The sequence below is a fragment of the Dermacentor andersoni genome, chromosome 1, assembly GCF_023375885.2.
Source record: "Dermacentor andersoni chromosome 1, qqDerAnde1_hic_scaffold, whole genome shotgun sequence".
Taxonomy (NCBI): Eukaryota; Metazoa; Arthropoda; class Arachnida; order Ixodida; family Ixodidae; genus Dermacentor; species Dermacentor andersoni.
The window spans coordinates 199,405,419-199,429,174 of record NC_092814.1 but is presented as its reverse complement, the minus strand read 5'-3'; the positions used below and the strand labels follow the sequence as shown (position 1 = coordinate 199,429,174).

The following is a 23,756-nucleotide window of genomic DNA, read 5'->3' as shown; positions in this document are numbered from 1 at the left end:
TTCGGCAGGAAGGGAGGGGGGGGCTCATGTTGCAGCTCGGCCTCCTCCTTATAGAATTTGTCGACGGATCAAATACATTAATAATATATAATAACTGCATTGTCATTGCCAAAGATGCTGCAAACGAATTATTGAACGCTACGCCGTGTCAAGACAAGTAAAATATGTATTTTTTCATAAGAGAATATACTCGTATGTTTCAAAAATTGTGCCCAAAATAACTGATATCAATGCTTCCATGTTTTTTGTCTATTTAAGAAGTAAAGAAAATATCACACGAACTTTAGAACTATATCAGTTCGAAACCAGCAAAGCAGTGCATGCCGCTGACATGAAAAATGTAAAGGCCATGAAATGAACAAGTTGAGGACAAATGTTTTAATGAAACTTTATCAGTCAAGAACCTTGTTTACATTTTTGTACATATGCAACGGCCAGGGAAAAATCTCAATGACGCTGTCATTTGTTCCAATGCATTGCACAGGAGCAGCTGTCATTGGTCTTGTATCGTGAGTAATTGCACCGAAATCATAGTTGCAACAGAGAGCTCATATAAAAAGCAGGAGTTCTGCTAAATATACGAGGGCGAGTCAAATGAAAGTGAGCCAATGTGAATATATGACAAATGGGGTACTTTATTTAAAAGTTGCCTCCATGAGCCTTTAGACATTTGTCCCACTGATTAACGAGCCGCGTGATTCCTGTCTCATAAAGCTTCTTGGGTTGCTGCTTCAAAAAGTCTGACTCCTTCAAGTCATCGTCTGACACGAATCTGGTTCCCTTGAGCTGTTTTTTCAATCGCCCCTAATTGTGGAAGTCGCAAGGCGACAGGTCTTGGCTGTATGGCGGATGTTGCAGCGTTTCCCACTTTGCCAACTTTGCCAGTTTTGTGTTAACCACATCAACGACATGGGGATGAGCATTGTCCTGGAGCAAGATGACCCCATTCGTCAATTTTCCATGTCGTTTGTTCTTGATTGCAACACGCAGCTGATCCGGTGTTTCACAATATCGGAAACGATTGATAGTCTCTCCAGGTTTAGCAAATTCGATCAGTAATGGCCCCTGACGATCGAAAAAAAGGTTAACAACACCTCTCCGGCGGAAATGACGGCCTCTGCTTTCTTTGGGGGTGGTGAATTCGAATGTTTCCACTGTAAGCATTGCTGTAGTGTTTCAGGCTCGTAATAGTGGCACCATGATTTGTCCCCAGTCACAATTGCAGACAAGAAGCAGCCACCCTCATTGTGATACCAGATCAGATAAGTCAAGGCAGCGCCAAACCTCTCAAGTCTTCTGGCGGTGGTTCCTAATCTTGGGCAACCATTGTGCACACAATAGCCGATAGCCGAGACTTTCATGGATTATAGTTTGAACCGAACCATGACTGATGTTCACACGCTCTGCCAGTTCATCAACGCTTATCCTCCGTTCTTGTCTAATCAGCTCTCTGGCACATGCATGTCGACGTTATATGTAGCAATGCCAATTGCATGTTGGGCTATTTGCGCCGAAACTTCTCATCTGCACCATCGTCACTGAAACTAACTCTCTACAAAACATTAGTTTGCTCCAAACTAGAATGCGCATGTGCCATTTGGGACCCGGCTAACATTACACTCATAAACAGCATAGAAGCCATTCAAAATCGTGCACCGCGTTTCATCTTATCAAACTACTCCCGATATGCTAGCGTTACCTCAATGAAAACAACACTTAACTTGCCAGAACTTTCTTTCCGTCGTAGATGCTTCCACCTTTCGCTCTTCAATAAAATCTACCACCACAACCCCTTGTTGAAAGAACAGCTTATCACCCAACTGTCATACATATTATCTCGCTCTGACCACAGTTTCAAAGTTAATGTGCCATCTTCACGTACTAAACTTTGTAGTAATGCATTCATGCCTAGCACAATCAAAGATTGGAACCACCTTCCCGCCACCGTTGCAGCCATCCTGGATATCGACACCTTCAAAACCACCATTAATGAAACGCCACCTTGAATACGTCTTTGTATCTTGCACAATTTTTTTTTGTTATGTTCACCCACTCCTTTCTTCAATGCCTTCGGGCCTTCAAAGTATCTTAAATAAATAAATAAAATCAATCAATCAATCAGCCTTTGGAATTGTGCTAGGGTGATTGCACGGTGGATTTGGCCCGGTCTTGGATCATCTTTGCAACTTTCACGTCCTTCTTTGAACAGCATGCTCCCATGCTTCACAGTGGCCAATGAAATGCAATGTTCAACGTACACAGCAGCCATACGGTGACTAATTTCTTTTTGGGAAACACCTTAAGCTCTCAAAAACCTCACAACACCGCACTGTTCAACTTTTGGAGTGTCCATTATGTCACGCAACTATGTTCAACCCAGTGTATGAGAGCATTTAAGAACCTTTACCCTCACACCTGCGTGTCACTTTTGTAAATGAGAGATACCTCTGTGCTACGCGCACGCCTCGCACATAATGAACCGAACCATTAATGCACGGGGTTGGTTGGCTCACTTTCATTTGACTCGCCGTCATACATTAGAAATGGGAAGATACAATGGAATACACAAATGCGAAGATACAGCTTGATAAGGGAAAAAAAGTGCCACTGGAAACAAAGTTCACTGCACGCATACACAAAACCTCGCAACAAGATGTTTAAATATACAGATAAGCCTCCATTAAATTTACGTATCTGAGAAAAAGTCACTGTATATAATGCATCAAACAAGGCAAACAAACATCTTGTGCAACCACAGTTTCATAGTCCCCCCCCTCCCTCCCTCCCTCCACACCCTCTGATGTAACACGCGCAGCAGCAGGCGACGCGCTTCCTCCCTGCTTTTCTTTGTTGCGCACACAAGACTAAGCCACCATCATCGGCTTATCCATAACCTCCCCCCCCCCATGATGGCGAACACGATGGCGACGGCAGGAATGCACCTGGAGTGTCCATATAATTGCTATCGCAATAATGTAGGAGTATTCGGCAACTGAAGCGTCCCATGACCCATTACTTTCCGCAAAACATGAAGTAACAAAATCAAGCTTTTACTATGCGACAATGTCTTTATTTCGTGGGGCAGGGGCATGGAAATGAAAAAACGCAAAAGAGAGCATGTTGGCCACAATCAAATGCCTACTTTAAGCACCTAATGTGGCTGCCGAAGGAATATCTAAGAAAACATGAGACACTTGTCCACAGAGAACCGTACGCATACTGCTCAGTATCTTACACTGGTGAGACATAATTTTCCGGAGAGGTTGTGCTCAAGCGAACGCGTTGCAATCCGTTGAGTCCCCGCAGTGATGGCAGTGAGTGACCATGCATTGTTTCCTTTTCTCGTCTGCTAGCCAGAAAGTGTCCAAAACTTTGCCAGGCAAAAATCCACTCGGCCAGAGAAAAACGAATGTGCATCAAAGTGCGCCGCGCGGTGGTCGGGGAACACAAGAAAAACGCATGAGCTCTGGCTGGCTCTGGCAGCCCACGGGTAGCCAGAACAAAAAAAATCGAAGAGGCTCAATGTGCCCTCATGAATAAAAGTCAAAGTAGAAAAATAAATAAGAACGTAGCTACCTTTGCTGGCTTTAGTGTCTTGACATGGATTCTTTGGCGCAGGTGAAAAAAAATGTTGATATTATTCTTTGACATATGACAGCAAAAAGGAACCACTACAACACTTTAGCTCATCAGACCTCACTGCGTGGTTTTGTCAACTTGTCTGATAGTATGTTGATTTGGCTTGTCTTGTTGTATGGTCTGAGGTACGACTTATGAAAAGTCAGTACACCTTTGGTGTCAAATGTTTATAACAACATTAAACCCACAAAGTTCCGGAATTGAAAATTTAAAGCATGACTTTGAAAATGTCAATGCACCTTTCGCATGAAAAGTTTATGGGAACTTTATACCCATAAAGTTTCAGAATTGAGATCCATGTGCTCCGCTCCGTAGATTCTGCGGCCTCCGTGAAATGCCGCGACGAGCCCGTTCTCCATCAAAACGCCCTTGAAACTTTGTGGTCGGATGGGGCTCCTTGCATTATGCGACTTCCGGTGCATGGGCGTTGCCGCGAAATCGAGCCCGATTTTGCAGTGTTCGCGTTGAAATATCTTTTCGAGCATGAAAAGGTCACTCTAGACAAAATCCAGAATGATTTCCAGTGCCGTTGTTTGGTCGGCAGCGCATGACAGCACAAAAAATTTCCGGGGGGGGGGGGGGGGGTGGGGGGGAGGCTGATGCCCCATTACCCCCTCCCCCCGTCTACGCCCTTGGTGCCATGAAACTGCTATGCACAGGGTCAACACCACTGCTTGCATTCACAAGGAATCTTTTGAGCCTCTATGAAAGCAACCTAGAAAATTTTCTGACCCACATTGTAACTGAAGGTGAGCCGTGGCTCTACCAACGGGACCCAGAAATAAAGCAATAGTCTATGCAGTGGAGGCATTCAAGGTCCATTATGCTTGAAAATTTGAGACCCAATGCATGGAGAGAAAAGTGATAGCGGCCATTTTCTGGGACACCCTTCCCAATTGATTACCTGGAAGATAGCAGGACAGTAACGAGAGATATTATGCCAATGTTCTCCAAAAACTGCGTACAGCACTAATGAAAAATTATGAGTGTTGGCGATCAAACACCACAAGGGAACAAGGTTAAATCACTTGAACGCACGGCAAACTGCCTCAGAGTAGTGGTTTAATGTTTAAGATGAAAGCTTGTTAAAAGCCTTGTAGGCAAATGGGAGATGTGTGAAATGGGATGTGTGAGGAAAATTCCAGGTAGTCCTCTTCATACGAAAGTTGTAAATCTTTTTCATCATCCCTTGTTCTTATACATGTCTAGTACTTCAAGAGATACCATCATCTTGGCCGTGTCCTTAATGTGTCCAACCAGATTTTGATGCAGTGGAGCTGCATTCTAAGTGTTTCACAATGCATGCTTTTTCGCAGGCACAGAAAAAGCCTGCAAAATGCACAGGCGGAGTTTTCTTGTGCGGGGCTGTATGAAGAGGCTTCAAAGTGACAGAGGCGAAATCCAGGTTGTTAGGCTAGTAGTGCTTTTGCACTAAAAGCTTCGCTCGCTGGTCTCTGAACCTTCTGCATGGTGAAAGGGCACCTCTGAGGTGTACTTGCTTCAAATAAGTTTAAGCAGGCAAGTTGCTGAAGTAGGCAAAATCAGCAACAGGGAAGGTGCTAAGAAAATAACTGTGATCTAAAAAATAATTTAGTCTCTGCTGTTCCAAGTTTACTGCTGCTTGTGTGCCCTTCTAAAGCTAAATCATCATTAATGTGTGCGTGTTTATTCCACAAAAGGCATGTGCACGGGCAAGATTTCTTTTTTTTTTTTTTTTTCTTAAGGAGCCCCTCACCAGGCCCCACAGCAAATTTTGGTTATACGCTGGAAGTTGTTACATGTTCTCTAAGAAGCGTTCTGCTGCAAAAAGTTTTGAAATTGGCTCATTAATAGCCGAGATAGAAATATTTCAGTGCTGCGAACTCGTGATTTCAGCAGGCGGCCTCTACTGCCAAGTAAGATGCTCTCTCCACTCGCCCAGTCTAGCCTCCGCAAGTGAAATTCCTTCCCTGCATTCTCCCATACCGGACCTCGAGGATCGCAAGGACGCATACGTCACAGGCCCCGCCTTCATTTTTTTTCTCCTCGCTTTTTTGTTTATATTTCAGCGCTACACACTTCTGCTGACGGCGTCGCGCATGAGCTGTTGTCTCGTTCACGCAGCACACGATTTTGTGCGCTGTACACAAGGAAACATGACTAGCAGTATAATTCAGTGCTACATGAATACTAAGGCAGAACAAACAGATCACAGAGCATGATCATGCACTGGAACACGGTAGAAAATGGCATAGTTTCAGTACCTGCGCACATGACTGCACGACCTTGAGAACAAGCAGATGAAGTGGAAGTACGTCTCTCTTGCTTCGGTGTGAAGTAAAACAAAAAACACGCAGACATTCCGTTTGTGTTTCATTATTTCTCTAAACTTCAATTCGTCAATTCAAGCACCAGATCGCACAGATAACAGATGTTGTCTTGAATAATTCTTGAAGTCACGAGTGACCACAAGCGACGTAACATTGCAGACACCAGTACGTAGGCGCAGGCACACGAGTACATAATCCTCTGGCTTGGAGTGTGGCGGCCGCGAGGAGAAGGAAAAATGGCGTTCGGTTTGAAATTTCAGATCTTTCCGTGGCGCGTTGCGATGTAATACTTTGCAGACACGATCGTTATCACGCAATGTGTGATCTGCGCTTGTCAGCTCAAAATGGCCAGACCTGGTGAGGGGCCTTTAAAGGAGTGTAGACACCAAATTTAGAGGTTAAACTGACTACAGCATAACCTTTGTATGCTTATGAGGAACGCTTTCATGAAGTATGACTGACAGCAGATGGCGAAAAGGTAATACTTCAATTTTAAAGTCTATTATTTAGACGTGGCTCCCTTTTGCATACTTGTTGCGATAGCCATCATGAAAATGTCATTGTTAAGAGCAAAATAGTGTGATGTTAAAACACTGGTGACAACGCAATTTCAGAGCAACAGCACATGCATTTGCCAGAGCATGGCTGGGAGACGGAAGTGTGCATCTCCCACCTAACTCCTGTGTCAATGAAAGTGGCTGCACGTGTGAAATTGTGCAGACGGGCGAGTTCATATTCGTCAGCGCTTTGGTGGTTCATGTGAACTCCGTGACGTCTGGTACTCACGATTTTGTATCGCTCAAAGGTTATCTAACCACTCCTACTGGTGGGAATTTCGAAATCCAGAATTGTTCAATGAAAATAGTTTTATATTAAATTACTGGGGATATGATTGTTACCAGTTTGTTTCATTTAATCAGGCAACTTCCTCACTTCTCAAAATACAGACTGGTGTGCCACGGGCATCCATACTTGGTCCTGTATTTAACCTTTAAATTAATGACCTTCCTAACATTTCTTTCTCACCTAATATCAACATGTACGTGGATGATACTAATCTTTTCTTTGCAAATTCTTCCCTGCAATGCTTAGAAAAAGAAATAAATGATTACTTGAATTTATTATCTGAATGGCTGTACAATTGCACTACAATTGAATGTCAACAAAACAAAGTATTTAATATTTGAACCAATAAATAAGCCATTCCCTGTTAATATAACTGTTCTACTTCAAGCAAAGAGGTTAGAACAGGTAACAACGCAAAAGCTGTTGGGGGTATGGTTTCGGGAGAAATCTCCTGGGACAATCATGTCAACAAGCTGAGCAATGATCTTAGTAAAGTAGTAGGTGGTATATATAAAATTGGTGATCTAATACCATTATGGCTAAAGAAAGCAATATACTATGCCCTTTTTTTACTCGTAGCTAACTTAATTTAACCTTCAATTGGGGAACAATGACAGCAAGAAACTATGAGAAGTTATTAAGCCTGCAAAAACGAGTAGTCCGAATTTTTGAAAACTACCACGGTAGGTCACATGACCTACCCGTGCAAAATTTTTTTAGCAAACATTTACTGACCCGAGCAAATTAAGTTTTCTAATATGGATTACTCTTACATATAAAAAAACACAGACTACGTTGTTTTCTCCTCCTCGATATCCATTACATAATCAAATCGAAACAATACCATTTACGTTTACTAACTACGGACATAAGGATTTAAACTATCAAATACCTAGGCTACTAAACATCGCTGAAAAAAAAAAATTGATTTTTATGCACCTCACTTTAAACAATGTACAAAATCCTTTCTCTTATTTATTTATTTGTAGATACTGCAATCCCACATTTTGGTATTGCATTATCAAAGCTTACATTATCAAATTCTTATACACAAAATACTGTTGCACTAAATTTTTTTATGCACTATATATGTACGTTTTAATCTGTGCTGTAATATGAATGTACAAACAAAAAATTTGAAGCATTGAATGTCTTTTCGCATAGTAATTGTATAATGTACAAACTATCTTGTTTATTTGTATTTTCTGCATCACACTCACTCTTTGTTGTGCTATATTTGCTTTTTTCCTGCATTGATTTATCATGTATACGAAAGGCGCTTAAGAGCAGGAGCCTCTGTCAGGCCACATGGCCTTTAGCACGTTTCCTCTTTCTGTAACAAAGAAAGAAAAAATAAACTTCAAACTTAATACGCTGGCTGTTACTATGTTCCCCTAGATGCTGTGTAAAATCATCACTGGAGAATTTGGTGTCTGCGCTCCTTTAAGTGCCTGCCATCCCCTTGCCCCCTCCCCCCCTTTCTTGGTGTTATGTCTGCATGATATTTACACTTCACAGGTTGGCAGGCATGCATATTCCTCCTCCGGCACCCTGGCATGATGTCTGCATGCTTTGAGATGACTACAGTTCCCTTACGTTCCCTTGGCTAAGAATGGAACACGTCACATCCTCATAGATAGCAGCAAGTAGGCCGCTCCCAGAAGCAGTGCTTTCCTTCACTTGAATGGCTCGATCCCAAAAGCAATAGGCCAAACACAATATGTGACTTTTGCACTCCTACTGAAGTCCATATAATGAGCAAGGAAAAAAAACCATGCTTTAGAGTGAGTGAATCTGTGACAGAAGAGGCCATTTGTACTAGTAGTGCCTGAGCAGACACATCAGAAGCACTGATTCTCATCCTTTAGTTACACTGTGTGTGTGTAGCAAGCATCAGACTTCATCTTACCTGTGTCAGATGCCAGTGAAACATGCTAGCGAAATTAAAAGCGTTTTGGATATGTGAATTCAAGCACATTTGTACAGCTGATGTCACTATATTTCCTTCCATGTCACTACATTTGGCACCACATGTAAAGAGAAATTGTTACTCTTTACACAACTTTCAGGGAAAATATCCAGTGCTAGCTTTTTTTCACTTGTTTATATTTCTGGATACATGTTACGCTGCTGCTGTTAGTTGAGCAGACTGCATTGGTAGATGCAGTAGCACATCAGTTCTAGCCATTTAAGTGTTGCATGTACCACTTCACTAGAGAAGAGCAAAACTGATCTGTGGTGCTGTAGTTGTTGCCCAACATTATAGCCAGTTCTGAAACTTTGATGTTCCTTGCAAATTTTACGCCACCAAATTTTTTAACAGTAATATGTCCTTTCTAATTTACTCTTAGAAATTTAGTCAAACAAGATTGATAAAGCAAAGAGCAGCATTATTGTACAGTACAGGCAAAAATTTAGGGAAAAATAATTAGTAATAAATCAAAACTAATTTTTATGCTTCATATATTTTCTTGGACAAAAATAACCACTGTCGCTTACCAAGCAGACATATGTTTAAAGAATCATAAATAGCAAACTTAAAGAAATTTAGATTCTGAAGTTCTTCAAGACTAATTTCCTTTATCAGGTTAAAAAAATTAAATTATGGGGTTTTACGTACCAAAACCACTTCCTTTATTAGGTAGAACATCGTTGATTGCCAACAGAGAAAATTAAGGCCAAAGTTTTTCTTTTTGAATCTTGTGCACATAAAGCAACTCCAGTATGTCACTGCCATGCCACAAACAAGGAGAACCAATGGACCTGATTTTTGTTAGTCACAAACATATGAAGCCAACAGACAACCATTAATTTCGATGTATTTCTGCATGTTTGGGTCATTTCTGTGCCGACTGTGTTCTGAAAACTTGTTAGCTAGAGCTTTGAGTTCCCTAGCAATAGAATACGAGTAATCTTTATCAAGAAATATTATTTAGTCTCAAGCAGACACTGTACCCAAATCCATGACGTCACAGGGAGCTAAAGTGCGAACTTCAAGGTGGCATTGCCATCCTTTTATCATTCTTGCACCTTATCCAGCTTACTAACTCACCATGCACAGAAATACTGAATTCAGTGCTTCAGAAGTTTCATTTAGGAATCCATCTTAATATTCAGAACTGGGATCACTGCCGAAATATTAATTAGGTGTTCCTATTGAGTTTCAGCTTACTGTCCGTTGCCTACAAAGTATTTACTAAGGTAAACGCAAATAGAATCAGGAACACCTTAGACTTCTGTCAACCAAAGGACCAGGCAGGATTCCATAAAGGCTACTCAACAATAGACCATATTCATACTATCAATCAGGTGATAGAGAAATGTGTGGAATATAACCAACCTTTATATATACCTTTCATTGATTACGAGAAAGCGTTTGATTCAGTTGAAACCTCAGCAGTCATGGAGGCATTACGGAACCAGGGTGTAGATGAGCCGTATGTAAAAATACTGACAGATATCTATAGCGGCTCCACAGCACCCGTAGTCCTCCATAAACAAAGCAACAAAATCCCAATAAAGAAAGGCGTCAGGCAGGGAGATACGATCTCTCCAATGCTATTCACAGCGTGTTTACAAGAGGTATTCAGAGACCTGGATTGGGAAGAATTGGGGATAAGAGTTAATAGAGAATACCTTAGTAACTTGCGATTCGCTGATGATATTACCCTGCTTAGTAACTCAGGGGACCAATTGCAATGCATGCTCACTGACCTGGAGAGGCAAAGCAGAAGGGTGGGTCTAAAAATTAATCTGCAGAAGACTAAAGTAATGTTTAACAGTCTCGGAAGAGAACAGCAGTTTACGATAGGTAGCGAGGCACTGGAAGTAGTAAGGGAATACATCTACTTAGGACAGGTAGTGACCGCGGAACCGGATCATGAGACTGAAATAATCAGAAGAATAAGAATGGGCTGGGGGGCGTTTGGCAGGCATTCTGAGATCATGAACAGCAGGTTGCCATTATCCCTCAAGAGAAAAGTGTATAAGAGCTGTGCTTTACCAGTACTCACGTACAGGGCAGAAACCTGGAGGCTTACGAAAAGGGTTCTACCTAAGTTGATGACGCAACGAGCTATGGAAAGAAGAATGATGGGTGTAACATTAAGGGATAAGAAAAGAGCAGATTGGGTGAAGGAACAAACGCGAGTTAATGACATCTTAGATGAAATCAAGAAAAAGAAATGGGCATGGGCAGGACACGTAATGAGGAGGGAAGATATCTGATGGTCATTAAGGGTTACAGACTGGATTCCAAGGGAAGGAAAGCGTAGCAGTGGGGCGGCAGAAAGTTAGGTGGGCGCACGAGATTAAGAAGTTTACAGGGACAACATGACCACAATTAGTACATGACCGGGGTAGTTGGAGAAGTATGGGAGAGGCCTTTGCCCTGCAGTGGGCGTAACCAGGCTGATGATGATGATGATTAAGTTTCACTCATAGTGTAAAATAATTTGGGTATGTGAATACACATGCTTACTTTTCCTGTATGAAATGTTGTTGGTCTTTTTGAACAATTACATAGATTTGTGAACAGCACACTTCTGTGTCCTCTCCTACAGTGAGCCTGTCAAGAAGGTTTGTTCGGAACCGTGACCCAGATGGACCACTGCTAAAAATGGTTGAGATATCTTCCCATGACTACAGCAATGAAACATTTGTGCCTGTCCCAGCGTTCAAAGGTATGTAGCTGCAGTCTCTCACTTGGAATGCCTTTATAAGACATCCCTGCTTCTGTCAAGCTCTATAGGTCAGGTTCAGCTACTAGATGTTATGTATAACTTGAAAGGTCATACACTGTACACATAAAATACTTATTCCTAGTCTTGAACAAAAGCGAGTGCTATGAAGATATAAAAATATGCTTAAGGTAATGGTAAGGTAAAATTACGTTGTACAGCTGAAACCATTCTGTAAAGCAGGTAGAGCCATTGTATACTGGTGTAACCATTGAATCGATGTTTGCAATTGCTAGTGCAGCTTGAAATGTACGTGTACGCACATACGACCATAGCTCCAATGTGTGATAGTACTGCCTGACAGATCAACTATTTCCTGAACCTTTTATGCAGCTTTGTGTATCAGGTTGCTCTGTTTTTTTTTTTTGGAGAGTGGGGGGACGGACGCTCTTATAACAGTTGCGTGTACTTTATTCCACAGGCTCATGCGTAGTCATCCATGGCAACGTCGTACACAAGAGTGAAAGAAACTGTTCTCTTTTCCCTCGACCAGCCTATACATTCCATATTATTGACAGAGATGGAGCCACATACAGCCCAGAGAACTGGTATGTGTTACTTTTTTCGAAAGGCTCAGTACATCAATAACTGATAAGCTACCGTATAAAAATGCACAATGTTTTTTTTTTTTTTTTGGAATGGCATTTTGTTTTCTCAACTGTTGTATCACAGTCGTCTCATCTTGGAATTCACTGGTTTGATTAAGTAAGGGAAATATTAAGGCAAGCTGAAGAGATGAATTAGTTCTTCAAGGTATCCAAGACATTGCTTTTACTGATAACACGGCTTTTGTGAGAAAATGGCAAACACACGACAGAATTCGTGCCACCACTGTGAAAGTATGATACAAACTCCCATGATGTAACATGTACCATTTATAGTTGGTAAATTGCAGTCAAACACTGATAATAAAGGAATTCAATTATTTTACACTTCAAAAGAATATGCAGTTCGGTTAACTTTTTCCTACTGTAAAAAAAAAAAAAAAAGATTATACCACTTTGTCTGCACTATTTAAGGGAGTGTGCTGCCATTCTCTTGACTCAACAAAGCAGGCAGTTACTACCAGCAGATAAAAACTAGCGAAGATTGCTGATGCAGCTTAAGACATGCATAGTGTTTCACACTAAGGTTACTAGAGTGGTGCTGCAATCGCTCAGCCTACAAGGCAATCATAGGTAGCAACATAGATTTATCTTTGATTCGGCATGTATTGACAGAGCATGTTGCAGCTTCTGTTATCGTTTCTTGTGGTTCAATTCTGCAGCATGCTAGCCTCACTATATCTATTTAGAGGTGTTAAAATGTTTTGCACTGACGGCTATTTTGTTTAATTTTGCAATTTCCAGCACAAATAAATTACAATATTTTTAGTGTGTACGTGTGTCGCTAAATCTACATCAAGTTTTCTAAGTAACACTCACCATGTATAATCCGTTCTTGTTTTAAATGATTATTTCTCTTTGTAGCGTTCTGAAAATCACACAAAGATTAGAGGCTAAATAAGACTACTGTTGTCACACAGACTTCGTGATGAAAAATGAGCTCCAGAAATATTCATATACGAATCCACATAGCCATCTGAAGACACTAGGATGAAACTTGGGCAAATACATGTACTGCCTACAATTCCTATGCTGGACAAACAGTTGTACTGGCAGAATGTGCAGACACTAGCACCAGATTCCCCTCTAGTATTCCTAGAATAAAACTATGAAATTACCTACATAAATGACATGTTTGTCGCAGATTTGAATTACACTAGAATTGTGTGGCCCCGTCAGTTGCTTCCTATATATCACCTGGCATAAAAGCAAACATAATAAGGTTTCTAGAAGGGTAATCAACAATCTAGAGGGTGTGTTTAGATAAGGACCTTTACAGAGGTGTCCAGATCATTTCTTGTTTTTAATGAAATTTTTATCTAACAGCAAAGTGACTTCGTACATTGGAACCGAGCTTGTTTTTTCCAATGCATGTCTTTGTTTCAGTATGACAGTGGGGAACTGTCACGTAGCTCAATATGTTCTGTGCGCACATTCTGAGTTTTACCCCGCTTAAGAGAGTAAAGTTTAATGATAATAAGGGCAGAGAGGTTGGCCTGAGGTTGCAGTCTCATAGCAGCACCTTAATGCTTGAGCCACTGACAGCATAAATTGAAATGCAAACAGGAAATAACCAATCAGAATGCCTTTTATACGCCTTTTATATGTAATAACACGAAAGTGAAACATGTAATCGCTTTGTAGCCAATTTTTAAGCATGAAGTAGTACTAAAGGTAGCTTTGGAGTCTGAATTGAGTGACTGTTACAAAAGCAGCTGAACCTGGACATGAAACATTGCATTGAAGTAGTTTTGCAACTGCTTGAATTTTAATTTATACTAATAGTACATTATAATGAATGTCTTTCCTAAAACATTAAGCTTCTTTGTCAGGATGAAAGTTTCAGCAGGTTTCATAGCTTCATTCTAACAATGAAATATGAAGTAATGCAACATTATATGACGTTAGTCTCCGTCTTGTTTAGCAGTGTCATAAGATAAGGAACACGGTCACCATTGATCAGAGAGGTAATAATCCTGTAAGTCCAGAGCAGCCCCCAATGTCCAGTTGAAAAGTTCTATAACTTCTGCCATCAGCACAGCTATGCTGGCTAGTAGCGTTTTGTTCTTAGGAATGAAAAGATATGTGTTGGAAAGACCAGCAAGTTTCTCCAGCTTATACCATAATAGTTTCAGGAATATAATCATACAAATGTAATTTGTTTCAGGTTACAGCCAAGTGAAGAGCTGCCTTTTCCATCACTTTATGAAAGCTCCTAAGCACGAAGAGTGGAACAAGGATGTGCCAGTTGTTTATTCCACACCTGCACAGCACCCTCTTGAGTAATCGAACGTACAGTAGTAAACAGCACCTCACGAAATACTTTGCCTTGCTTATCACATATTGCATTTTCTGTTTTTATATTTCATTATACATGGACTTTTTAATGGCTATTCCACATGACTGTCTGGGTGAAAGCTTACTATCTAACATCCTTACTATCAGCCAGAATAGGTCATTTTTCCTATGCACATCAGCACACAACCTTCTGTTGAAAAAATTTTCTTGCACCAATGCTAGCAAAACAAGGTGCATATGTTGCACTTACAATGTGTAAACAGGCTAACCTATGTGTCCTGCAATATTGACTAATAACAAGCCAGCTACACCTTGAACATAAACATAAAACTAAAAAAATGACACCTCTATTCATAATATCAATAGTGGCCATTACCAGCATTTACTAAGTGGAAGTTTCACTTTGCTTTAATGCCGCAGTTGTTTTTTTTTTTAAAGCTGCACAAGGTAACTTTGCCCTAAATAATTCTATATTATGAGGATTCAAGAAGTATTATGCATGCTTCTGCTTTTTTAATAAACACAGCATTTATCTTTTGGCTATTGCAAGTCGTGTTTTTTTCATATGTTTCACTCTCATAGATTCATGCAAGAAAAACATTAGACATCACTGCCAATCCACAAAAGCCTGTACAAATTACAAAAGAAGATGTTACATACTGAGTGAGTCAAACTGATAGCATGATCGTAGTCATCTAATTATTCAGACTTCTTAAGTGTAACTTATTAACAAATTAGGTAAGCTTAATTATGCAAAATTTAAAATCGTATTAGAGCATAAGTTGCATTAGAAAAGCTGTCAAGCATTTCCCCAATGAACGTGTTTCTAAGACATCATCTTTTACATGGTTCTTTTTCCTGGGTTCTCAGGCAAGCCCGCAAAAAAAATTAAAAAAAAATAAATAAATAATAACTGTCGCCACAGGCTTGCACATCTGGATTGCAGCGCTCTCAATCATGTTGTCAATGTTTTCGGTGCAAAAGGTTAGCGAAGGAAAGAAGGAACGTTTCTTCTTTCCTCCGCTAACCTTTTGCATCAGCAATGTTAGGACAACGAGTAGGGAGAGAAATTAAACATTCATATCCAAAACTATGGAAGATGCTTGAATAATTAGAAGAATTAGATGAATTGGTATCTATGAGGTTAATGTTGATATCGCCCATGATTATTGTGTTACAGTTAGCGTGCAATATTTTTTCCATGGTTTGATCAAGCGCACTACAGAAGTCAGTAACTAAAGAAGAAGGTGAGCCATAAATGCAGCCAAACACTAAGTTCTTGTTGCCTATACTGAAGACGGGGGAATCAAATTCAACAACACACAGATTCACAGTTAGTAATATTCAACTCCAAGTCAGGCCGTCCTTTATATGGAATGTTAGACGAGACAAATATAGCTGAACCGCCGTCATTACTCATCTCTGTGAGAATACTCAGAAGTGTACGAGTTAAAGCAGGATAGGTCGTTGTCATCATTACTAAGCCAGGTTTCAGACACACATATTATTGAAAAGGCATTGTTAAGTGTCGAAAACAGGTGATGAAAATCATCAAAATGCTTGCGGAGACCTCTAGCATTGAAGTGAATAATTGAATGATAGTCGCGCGACATGAATTTATTCAGCACAGATGTTGAGAGGTAAGAATCCATGGTGGATGGTAACGATATTTAAGAGTCAGAATCAAGGCAGTTAGTTGAAAACAGAAAGGTCAGACTCATCAGCAATGCGACAAACACGGCTCTCATAAGTCTTTCTAGCCTTAATCTGACAATTAACCCTCCACATGTGTTTCCAGTTGTTGGCTTTTTTTAGCACCAGTGCTTTGGAAAAGAGTGCCTTATTTTGTGGTGTCAAGTGGTCATTAACAAATATGGGAAAGTTGTCATATTTGCCGATGTCATTCAGGCAGAGCCTTGCCTTTCGTGCCTTGCTGATAAAATTGTTCTTTTTCGTTCGAGAACAGAACCTAGCAATTAAATTTTTCCTACACTTATCTTTAGTAGAGACTCAATGAACAACATCGACATCAGAGGAAGTCACGGGGGATCCAATTTTCCTGCCCACTGTCTCCAAAACTGCAACACAGTCCTCGCCCTGAGTACAGGGGATACCCCTGATTTCAATGTTGGTCATGCATACGAGAGTACTGCTCGAGCTTGGAGACCCTTGGGGAAAGTGAACAGTTTTCCGTTTTCAGGGCTTTGTTTCTGCCACAAGTGAGGCCTTTTCACTGTGCAGCTTGTCGACCAGATCATTCAGAAATTTTAGACTGGATTCAAGGCTGTCCACATGCTTCTTGATCTCCAGTACGTCAATCCCAGATGTCTTCATGTTAACGATAATCTTGTCAACAATGCGATCAGTCAATCGATCCGATTCATTAAGAAGTCTTGACTCCAGTTCATTAATTCTCTTAGCGAGCTCAGCACAGGTGGGCATATCTAACAGCGCTCAACTAAAAAACACTAAAAGCTTAATGCAAGGACACAAGTAGCATAAAAGCAGTTCTTGGCAGCAGTGACAGTCACAGGATAAAAAGAAAATGACAGATGCTGTCGTAACCAACCTGTACAAGCATAAATGAATGCGTGAGCTGGTGCACGAGCACTGCCGCTGCTGCCAAGACTGGTTGACAGCAGGTGAAGATGGTGGGACAAGCGAGCACCGCCCGGTGGTCTTCTGTGAAGATCTTGATTGACAAGATAGCTTCCTTGATGCCACGTGCAGTTGATCCAGCCAAATACAGGAGGTCTTCTGAGAAACAAGATAGCCTGTACAAGCAGAAATGAATGAGTGAGCTGGTGCGCGAGCACTGCCGCTGCTGCCAAGACTGGTCGACAGCAGGTGAAGATGGCCTTTAAGTAGCGATGGTGGGACAAGCGAGCACCGCCCGGTGGTCTTCTGTGAAGATCTTGATTGACAAGATAGCTTCCTTGATGTCACGTGCAGTTGATCCAGCCAAATCCAGGTGGTCTTCTGAGAAACAAGATAGCCTGTACAAGCAGAAATGAATGCGTGAGCTGGTGCGCGAGCACTGCCGCTGCTGCCAAGACAAGACGTGCAGGGATTTTGAAACCGCTGGTGATCTAATTTGTAGGGTCACTTCAATGCCCTTAAATGTAACTCTGTACTTCATGTGGAGTTTTTAGAACGCAACTCTTAGGTGCGAATTCCTGCAGCGAGCGTCGGCGCCGTTGCTCGTAACCAAGCGAACAAGCACAGTGAAGGATAAAAGCAAACGCACGGCACAGCGGGAGATGAAAGACAGCAATAGCAAATAGAGTGCAAGGAGGAGGGTGCACGGAAACCATGAGGTGGAGTGTATTGCAAAAGCGTGAGAAGTATATAGTGTCACGCAAGACGGGCTTTGCAGCAACGATGGCTACGAGATGGCACCAGAATAGCAGGAGTCGTCTCTATCGAAACAAAGTGTTGCATAAGCGGAGGCCTGTCCGCGGTGATTGCTGTGAATCGCGCCTATGCATTACCCATGTGCTGCCTCTCCTGATCTCCTAATTAAAAAGGCAGTCGTTCCACACGAAACAGATTGTCCGTGCCAGCCAATATATCGTGAAATGAAAACACATACAGAGCTGTGCTCAAATTTCGCATAAGGGAGTATCCGAATTGTCAAAGGATTTTTTTTCCACAGCTGCAATGTTTTCTTCGCTCACTGCTGTCACCATGTGCTTATTCCTTTTATTGCATTTCAATAAGGTTCTGTCCCTTCTAAATTCTTGAAGCCGGCAGAAAATTGTTGCATGGAGAAGCAAAACATCCTTCAAGGGCCACTTCAAAGGCTAAAGGCTTTCAGTTTCATTTAAACCACTCTTAAAATAATAAAAAATCATAGTATGAAAGTGCAATCTTTCCAGCTCCATAGTAGATGGCAAGAGAATGCTTAGTTGATAACAAATCACGTTCCTTCAAGTAGTGGCAATGAGGTGCAAAAGTTGGGACTTGACCATTTGAATCAGAAAGCAGGCTGCTATAGAGGGTGTTCTCTGGTAGTGTAACAGTGAATAGTAATAATTTGTCTCAAAAGTTTTGTAGTAACCCAAGTACAGTGACAAAGAGCAGGGAACCATTATCCCCAGATAATGAGGAGCAGCTCTTCTTCTTCATTACACTCGAAATGCTCAACCTTCATATAATTTTCTAATTTTAAAAGTCATCTAACTGAAACGCCACAACCAGACATGTTGCTGCGACAATAAACATTGTGGAAAATAACTGCAGAATCAATTCCACAGATTCTCAGGAAAGAATAAGTATGCAGTGATGTGTTATTTGTAGAAAATATTGGTGGGAATTCAGTACTGCTCTAAAAATAGATTTTGTTTACTGCTGCTGGTGATCTTGTCAAAAATCAAAGCACCACTTTAGGCATTTCTGCTATTTTTCACTGTAAAGTTCGATGATACAAAGTGCTTATCTTGCGCTAAACAAGTATAAGTTAACTCGGCAATTTATATTACACTTTAGTAGATCTGGAAACCACGAATGAAACCACATTGCAAGATGCTTCTTAACACATGTCCTACTTTAAGAAAAAAACAAATGCGTTCGGATAATATGTCTGAAAGCCTAGAAAAAATTCGTTTGCTCTTCAAAATTATTCAAATGCCCTTTGAAAATTAATAACCATGGCAATTTCATTTGCTTAAACAAATTACTTTTCTGTACACTCCTACTAAATACCAATACCTCTCCACGGTGATAGATCCTCTGCACATGGTGCATTATACAGATGCACTTTATTGACTACTTGGTCTTCATGCAGTGACAGAGTGTTGATCAAGTGACAGCTTTCAACATGCCACCACATAATGCTATGAAGAAATAAAAGGATCCTGCACTTCTAATTTGAGAGCCTTAGACACAACAAGAGAGCCCACAATTGTGCCCACTGCCACTGTTTATACCATTATTTCAGTGACCTACTGCTATAGAGTTAAGGAGTGAACAAACCAAGCAAGCACCACTAGACAGAATATAAGCTGAAATAGGCAATGTAAACTCTCTGCAAACATGACAGGGAACACCAGACTTGTGTTCAAAGCTAGTAATTTTCCTCATGCGTGCTTGTCTAGAAGAAAACTTGCTTGTCTTCTACAAGAGAACAACATAAACAAATAGGAGTGAGCGAGGTTTTGAGGCTCACATTTACAAGAATCACCGTTTGAACAGATGAAGTGTTCCCTTTCATATTGATGGAGAGTGTACATCCTCTGGCTTATTTGAGCTCTAAGTGCAAGGGTGTTTTATGAACAGGCTTTTTTCAGTCCTTTCCTAACAAGATATAGTGGCATCAATATTGCGAGCACAAGTTTTTAACATACGCTAGACCTTGCCGTTGTACGTCTTGTGTCACCTTAGGTCTGATGTAGCATTAGCGGATGTTGGTACAGAAGTATTTTACCAAGAAAAAAAGAAAAAGAAAGCGGAGTAGCAATAAAATGCAAAACAGATAAATGCAGTGCTGCACATGACTATTTGCTTTGCCTTCTCAATGTTCGCTTTGACGAAATGATATGCACAAATCTACATACACATACACACAAAGAAAGATCTATCTAAGAGTAGAACAGTGTCAGAAGTAAAACTGCAAATTGTTTTCTGTGTTTAATAAACTCTCATTTTGTGAATAGCATACTTTAAATACCAGTACCACATTGCATACAAACAAGGGTACTTTAGATGTATAATGTCGAAAAAGTGAAACTATTTTGAAAAATTAGCATGTGGTTACACTAAACATATATTTCTAAGAAGCTTCTACATCGTGGCTTTCTAGATGCAAAATACTAATTTCAGCCTGTTTTCAAATGTTGTGCAACTGGCAATGGTTATTCTCATGATCAGTTAATGGTACTGGTATCCCATGGAAATGCAGCCAAATTCTATGTACATTTGGTGCAAATGGGATACGCTGGCAGAATTTACTTAGATAAATTGCTAATCTATCGTCAATATGAAAGTGTTAATTACAATACAGAAAAAAAGACTGCCAATTCTGGCTAGTTTGAACATCGACAATTTCAAAAAACTGCGTAGACAACAGGACTATGCGAAGAGGACACCCGCATTGTTGCCTTCCCGTAGTTCTCTTGTCGGTGCTGTTTTTTGATTGCCAATATAATAAGTTGACTTGCAGAACTTCATAATAAATTCAAAAACAAAAGGTTTTCATTATTCCCACTGCATATCATACTATTGTAAGCAAAGCAAACCTCTCCACGTTTTTTCTCCCTTGTGCCATCATTTCTTCCTAAACAAATGGGGAAAGGAAACAGTCTGGAATTAGGAGGGAGCTTTCATAAAAATGTTGCCCAAGCAACCTAAGAAAGAAGAACCAATGTGCACTTTAACAACTACTATGAATTTATTTCCCCCTTTTCCAGCACATTCACACATACCTAAGGGACTATTTTCCTCCCAACAAGTCCTGCTGTTTGGCTTTTGTCATGGCATCAGCTTTGTTGATTGTATTTTCTACTTCCATTTTCACCTGTTTCAGGAAAAAAAGAAAGTAAAGATGAGACACTGCACCAGAGTGTTACAAAATTGCAGAAGGTTCACGCAGAATCTTAGAAAGGCAATAATTGTTTGCCCATTAAATGGCAATGAATTGCAATTGAGACAATGTAAGTGCAGCACCTTCACAAACGGTGCAGTTATACATTTCCTTATATTTATCCACTTAACATTTTCTCAGTATATTATGCACCTGTGAAAAAAGACCAAAACATTTTCTTTTCTTTTTCAATGGTTGAGTTAAAAGTACTTTAGGTAAAGTTCCTTCCTTTATTTTTTTAATGTTTGAGTTAAAAGTACTTTAGGTAAAGTTCCAGCACTCTTTTTTTTTGCATTTCCTAGTAAACTCAAGAACAAAGTGTGGAAGCAGTCCTACGGTGCTTTCTCCTCAACTCAATATTTTTGCAATTTTCTTCTTTTTTTGTTTTGTTTCTTCACATCATGACAAGCTACTGAGCCCTGCACTCTACTATGTCAAGCAAGAGTGCAATGACTTATTTTCACAGAAGGAAAGTTTCAGTGCAAATGCACAAGAAAAAATTAAATGAAGAAGTGAACAATAGATAGCCAGGCACTAAACGCAAAGAAAACAGCATGAAGCCTGGGCCCACATTTTGCCTTTGAGTCATATTTGATTCCCATAACATATCAGTCGTGACTAACACTACAATAAATTAAATCTCCGATTTAAAGCTGGCATGTACAATGTCACAGAACCGTCCCTGAAATCTCAGAATGAAGGCTGTTTTGCATTCCATTTCTTACTGATCAGCCAAGAAACAAACCTGTGGCCCCCCCATGATAAGCTGCAGAATGCCAGAGCTGTGAGGCACACTACTTTCTGGGAGGCTGCTGATCTTTATTTATAAATAGTAGCTGAAATAGATGTCAAGCTTCAAATAACATGGCCAGGCAGCTGTACAGCTCTGTGCTATTGCTTTTCACAGCCAGGAGGCATGTAGTCAGTTTGCCCACACTACCTTAAAGCAGAAGCAATTCTATCTACTTTAATGGTCCAGGGATTCGCAGCACACATGATTTACATCATTATTAATTTGTACAATAAAATTTACAATACATAAATACTATATCACACAGAAACAATGAAGCAAATCAGGAAAGCTAAGCACATGCCCAGTACGTGCTTCCCACCATAGAATTTCCAAAGCTCATACTGCATTACAGGTTTAATCTGACATGCCTAGACAGAATAATGATGAACATTTGACTAGCATGCAACTAAGGCAATAACGCTGTCAGTTTTTTAGTGCATTGTGCAAGAGCAAGCAATGTCACTGTGTTTTGCCAGACAGAACACCCACATGCGTCATGACACCAGGCTATAACCTTTCTCATTACTGCATACCCAGGAGCCATAAGATTGTGCAACTTGAACTATAGCTGCTGAACATGAACATGTAGTATGCAGTTCTCATGGACACTCATAAGCATGCCACCACAACAAAACGCTTTCCAGAAGGAACTACAGACAACTTGCAATGTAGGCAAGCTCATAAAGGGGGCTAATAAGCATGTCCATCCCCTAATTCTATATTGCAATAATTACTTTAATGCTGGAGCAATGAATCACGCACACCTGGCCAACAAAAGAAATTTTTTGCAAGAGGATTCAATAAAATGGTAAATTTCCTTGTGGATTTTCGCACAGCCTGAAACTTCAATGTGCAGTACAGTAGTCAAACGTAGTATTGCATGTTGCAGTTTCATAACGCAGGCATCAGGTGGAAGGAATTATATCTTTTTTTCTTTCTTTTTCAGACTTTCCATTCTTCATAAGCACCTGTGATCAACAGTACAAAATATCTACACAATACAATCAAAGATGTTCGTCACGCCTCCCCGAAATTTGATAAATTTTTGGGCACATATCTGCACTCTACTGCCAAAGCTTCACCACTTACCTGTAATGTGGCATTGTATGAGAGATCTTCTGAGACGTTCTGCTTATTTTTCTGGATCTCTTTGATATACTTTCGCTCTACACTGAGCAGATCCTCTTTTGCCTTGTTAAATAAGGTCTTTGCATTTTTAGCTAGTGATTCTCTGTGCTCTCTAGTGATCCTGTAAAACACAAAAGGTGTCTTGATTAATTCACCGATTGGGTGATTGCATTTAACATCTAAAAGTAACACATGTGCTACGAGACACAGCATAGTGGAGGGCTCCAGCTTATTTTGTACATGCCCAAAGCATGTACACAAGTATTTTTGCATTCCACCCCCATCTAATGCAGCTGCGGCAGTCAGGAATCGAACCCTCGACCTTCTGCTCAGCAGCATAACACCATAGCCACTGAGCCACTGTAACAGGTCGACACTGTTTAGACAAGTTGCTAGCTAAAGTATGACTTCTACACAATTACACAATAAAAAAGTTGCAATGTAAAACGACAATGTCATGCAGTGTTTATTTCCACATACTGTCAATTGGTCACTACAAGGGGACTGAATGAAAGGCTTGAGAACTATTATTTCTTAAATCCCTAAACACAAGATACTTTCAAATTTATTGAACATATTTTTAAGAGGAAGCTACAGATACATGTAGAATGCAGAAACGCTTCTCTGAGACAAACGTTGGGCCGACTTTAATGAAATTTGTTGTATTTGAGTGAAAAAGTTAAATTCTAGTGACTGTTGCAGATGAAATATGGGTGGTGACGCCTACTCAAGTTCCAGCACCTGGTGGCTGTGACGTCTTGGATTTTGATGGCATCTTCTAGGGCCTACTAAATATATATAGCGGTACAGATCGACTAC

The 23,756-nt window shown here is 40.5% G+C and overlaps 2 protein-coding genes across 9 annotated transcripts in view; one reads left to right on the top strand and one right to left on the bottom strand.

The window, feature by feature from the left end:
* The window catches only part of LOC126547220 (phytanoyl-CoA dioxygenase domain-containing protein 1-like), a 28,746-nt gene extending 13,769 nt beyond the window's left edge, over nt 1-14,977 (top strand). For both annotated transcript variants that reach the window (XM_050195118.3, XM_050195119.3), the window contains exons 9-11: nt 11,357-11,476; nt 11,955-12,081; nt 14,306-14,977. In XM_050195118.3, coding sequence (XP_050051075.2) covers nt 11,357-11,476; nt 11,955-12,081; nt 14,306-14,357 — 299 coding nt within the window. In that variant the 3' untranslated portion in view covers nt 14,358-14,977. The remainder of the gene's footprint in view (nt 1-11,356; nt 11,477-11,954; nt 12,082-14,305) is intronic.
* Nucleotides 1-23,756, bottom strand: part of mRRF1 (mitochondrial ribosome recycling factor 1) — a 41,981-nt gene that overhangs the window by 5,825 nt on the left and 12,400 nt on the right. For 3 of the 7 annotated variants that reach the window (XM_055062945.2, XM_050195288.3, XM_050195289.3), the window contains exons 6-7: nt 22,899-23,058; nt 20,801-20,950 (exon numbers count right to left, since the gene is read on the bottom strand). In XM_055062945.2, the coding sequence (XP_054918920.1) occupies nt 20,867-20,950; nt 22,899-23,058 (244 nt within the window). In that variant the 3' untranslated portion in view covers nt 20,801-20,866. Of the gene's footprint in view, nt 1-5,336; nt 8,128-12,957; nt 13,007-20,603; nt 20,711-20,800; nt 20,951-22,898; nt 23,059-23,756 lie in introns of those variants that run through there. The other 4 variants (XR_008609059.1, XR_008609060.1, XM_055062943.2 and 1 more) reach the window with 4 other exon arrangements.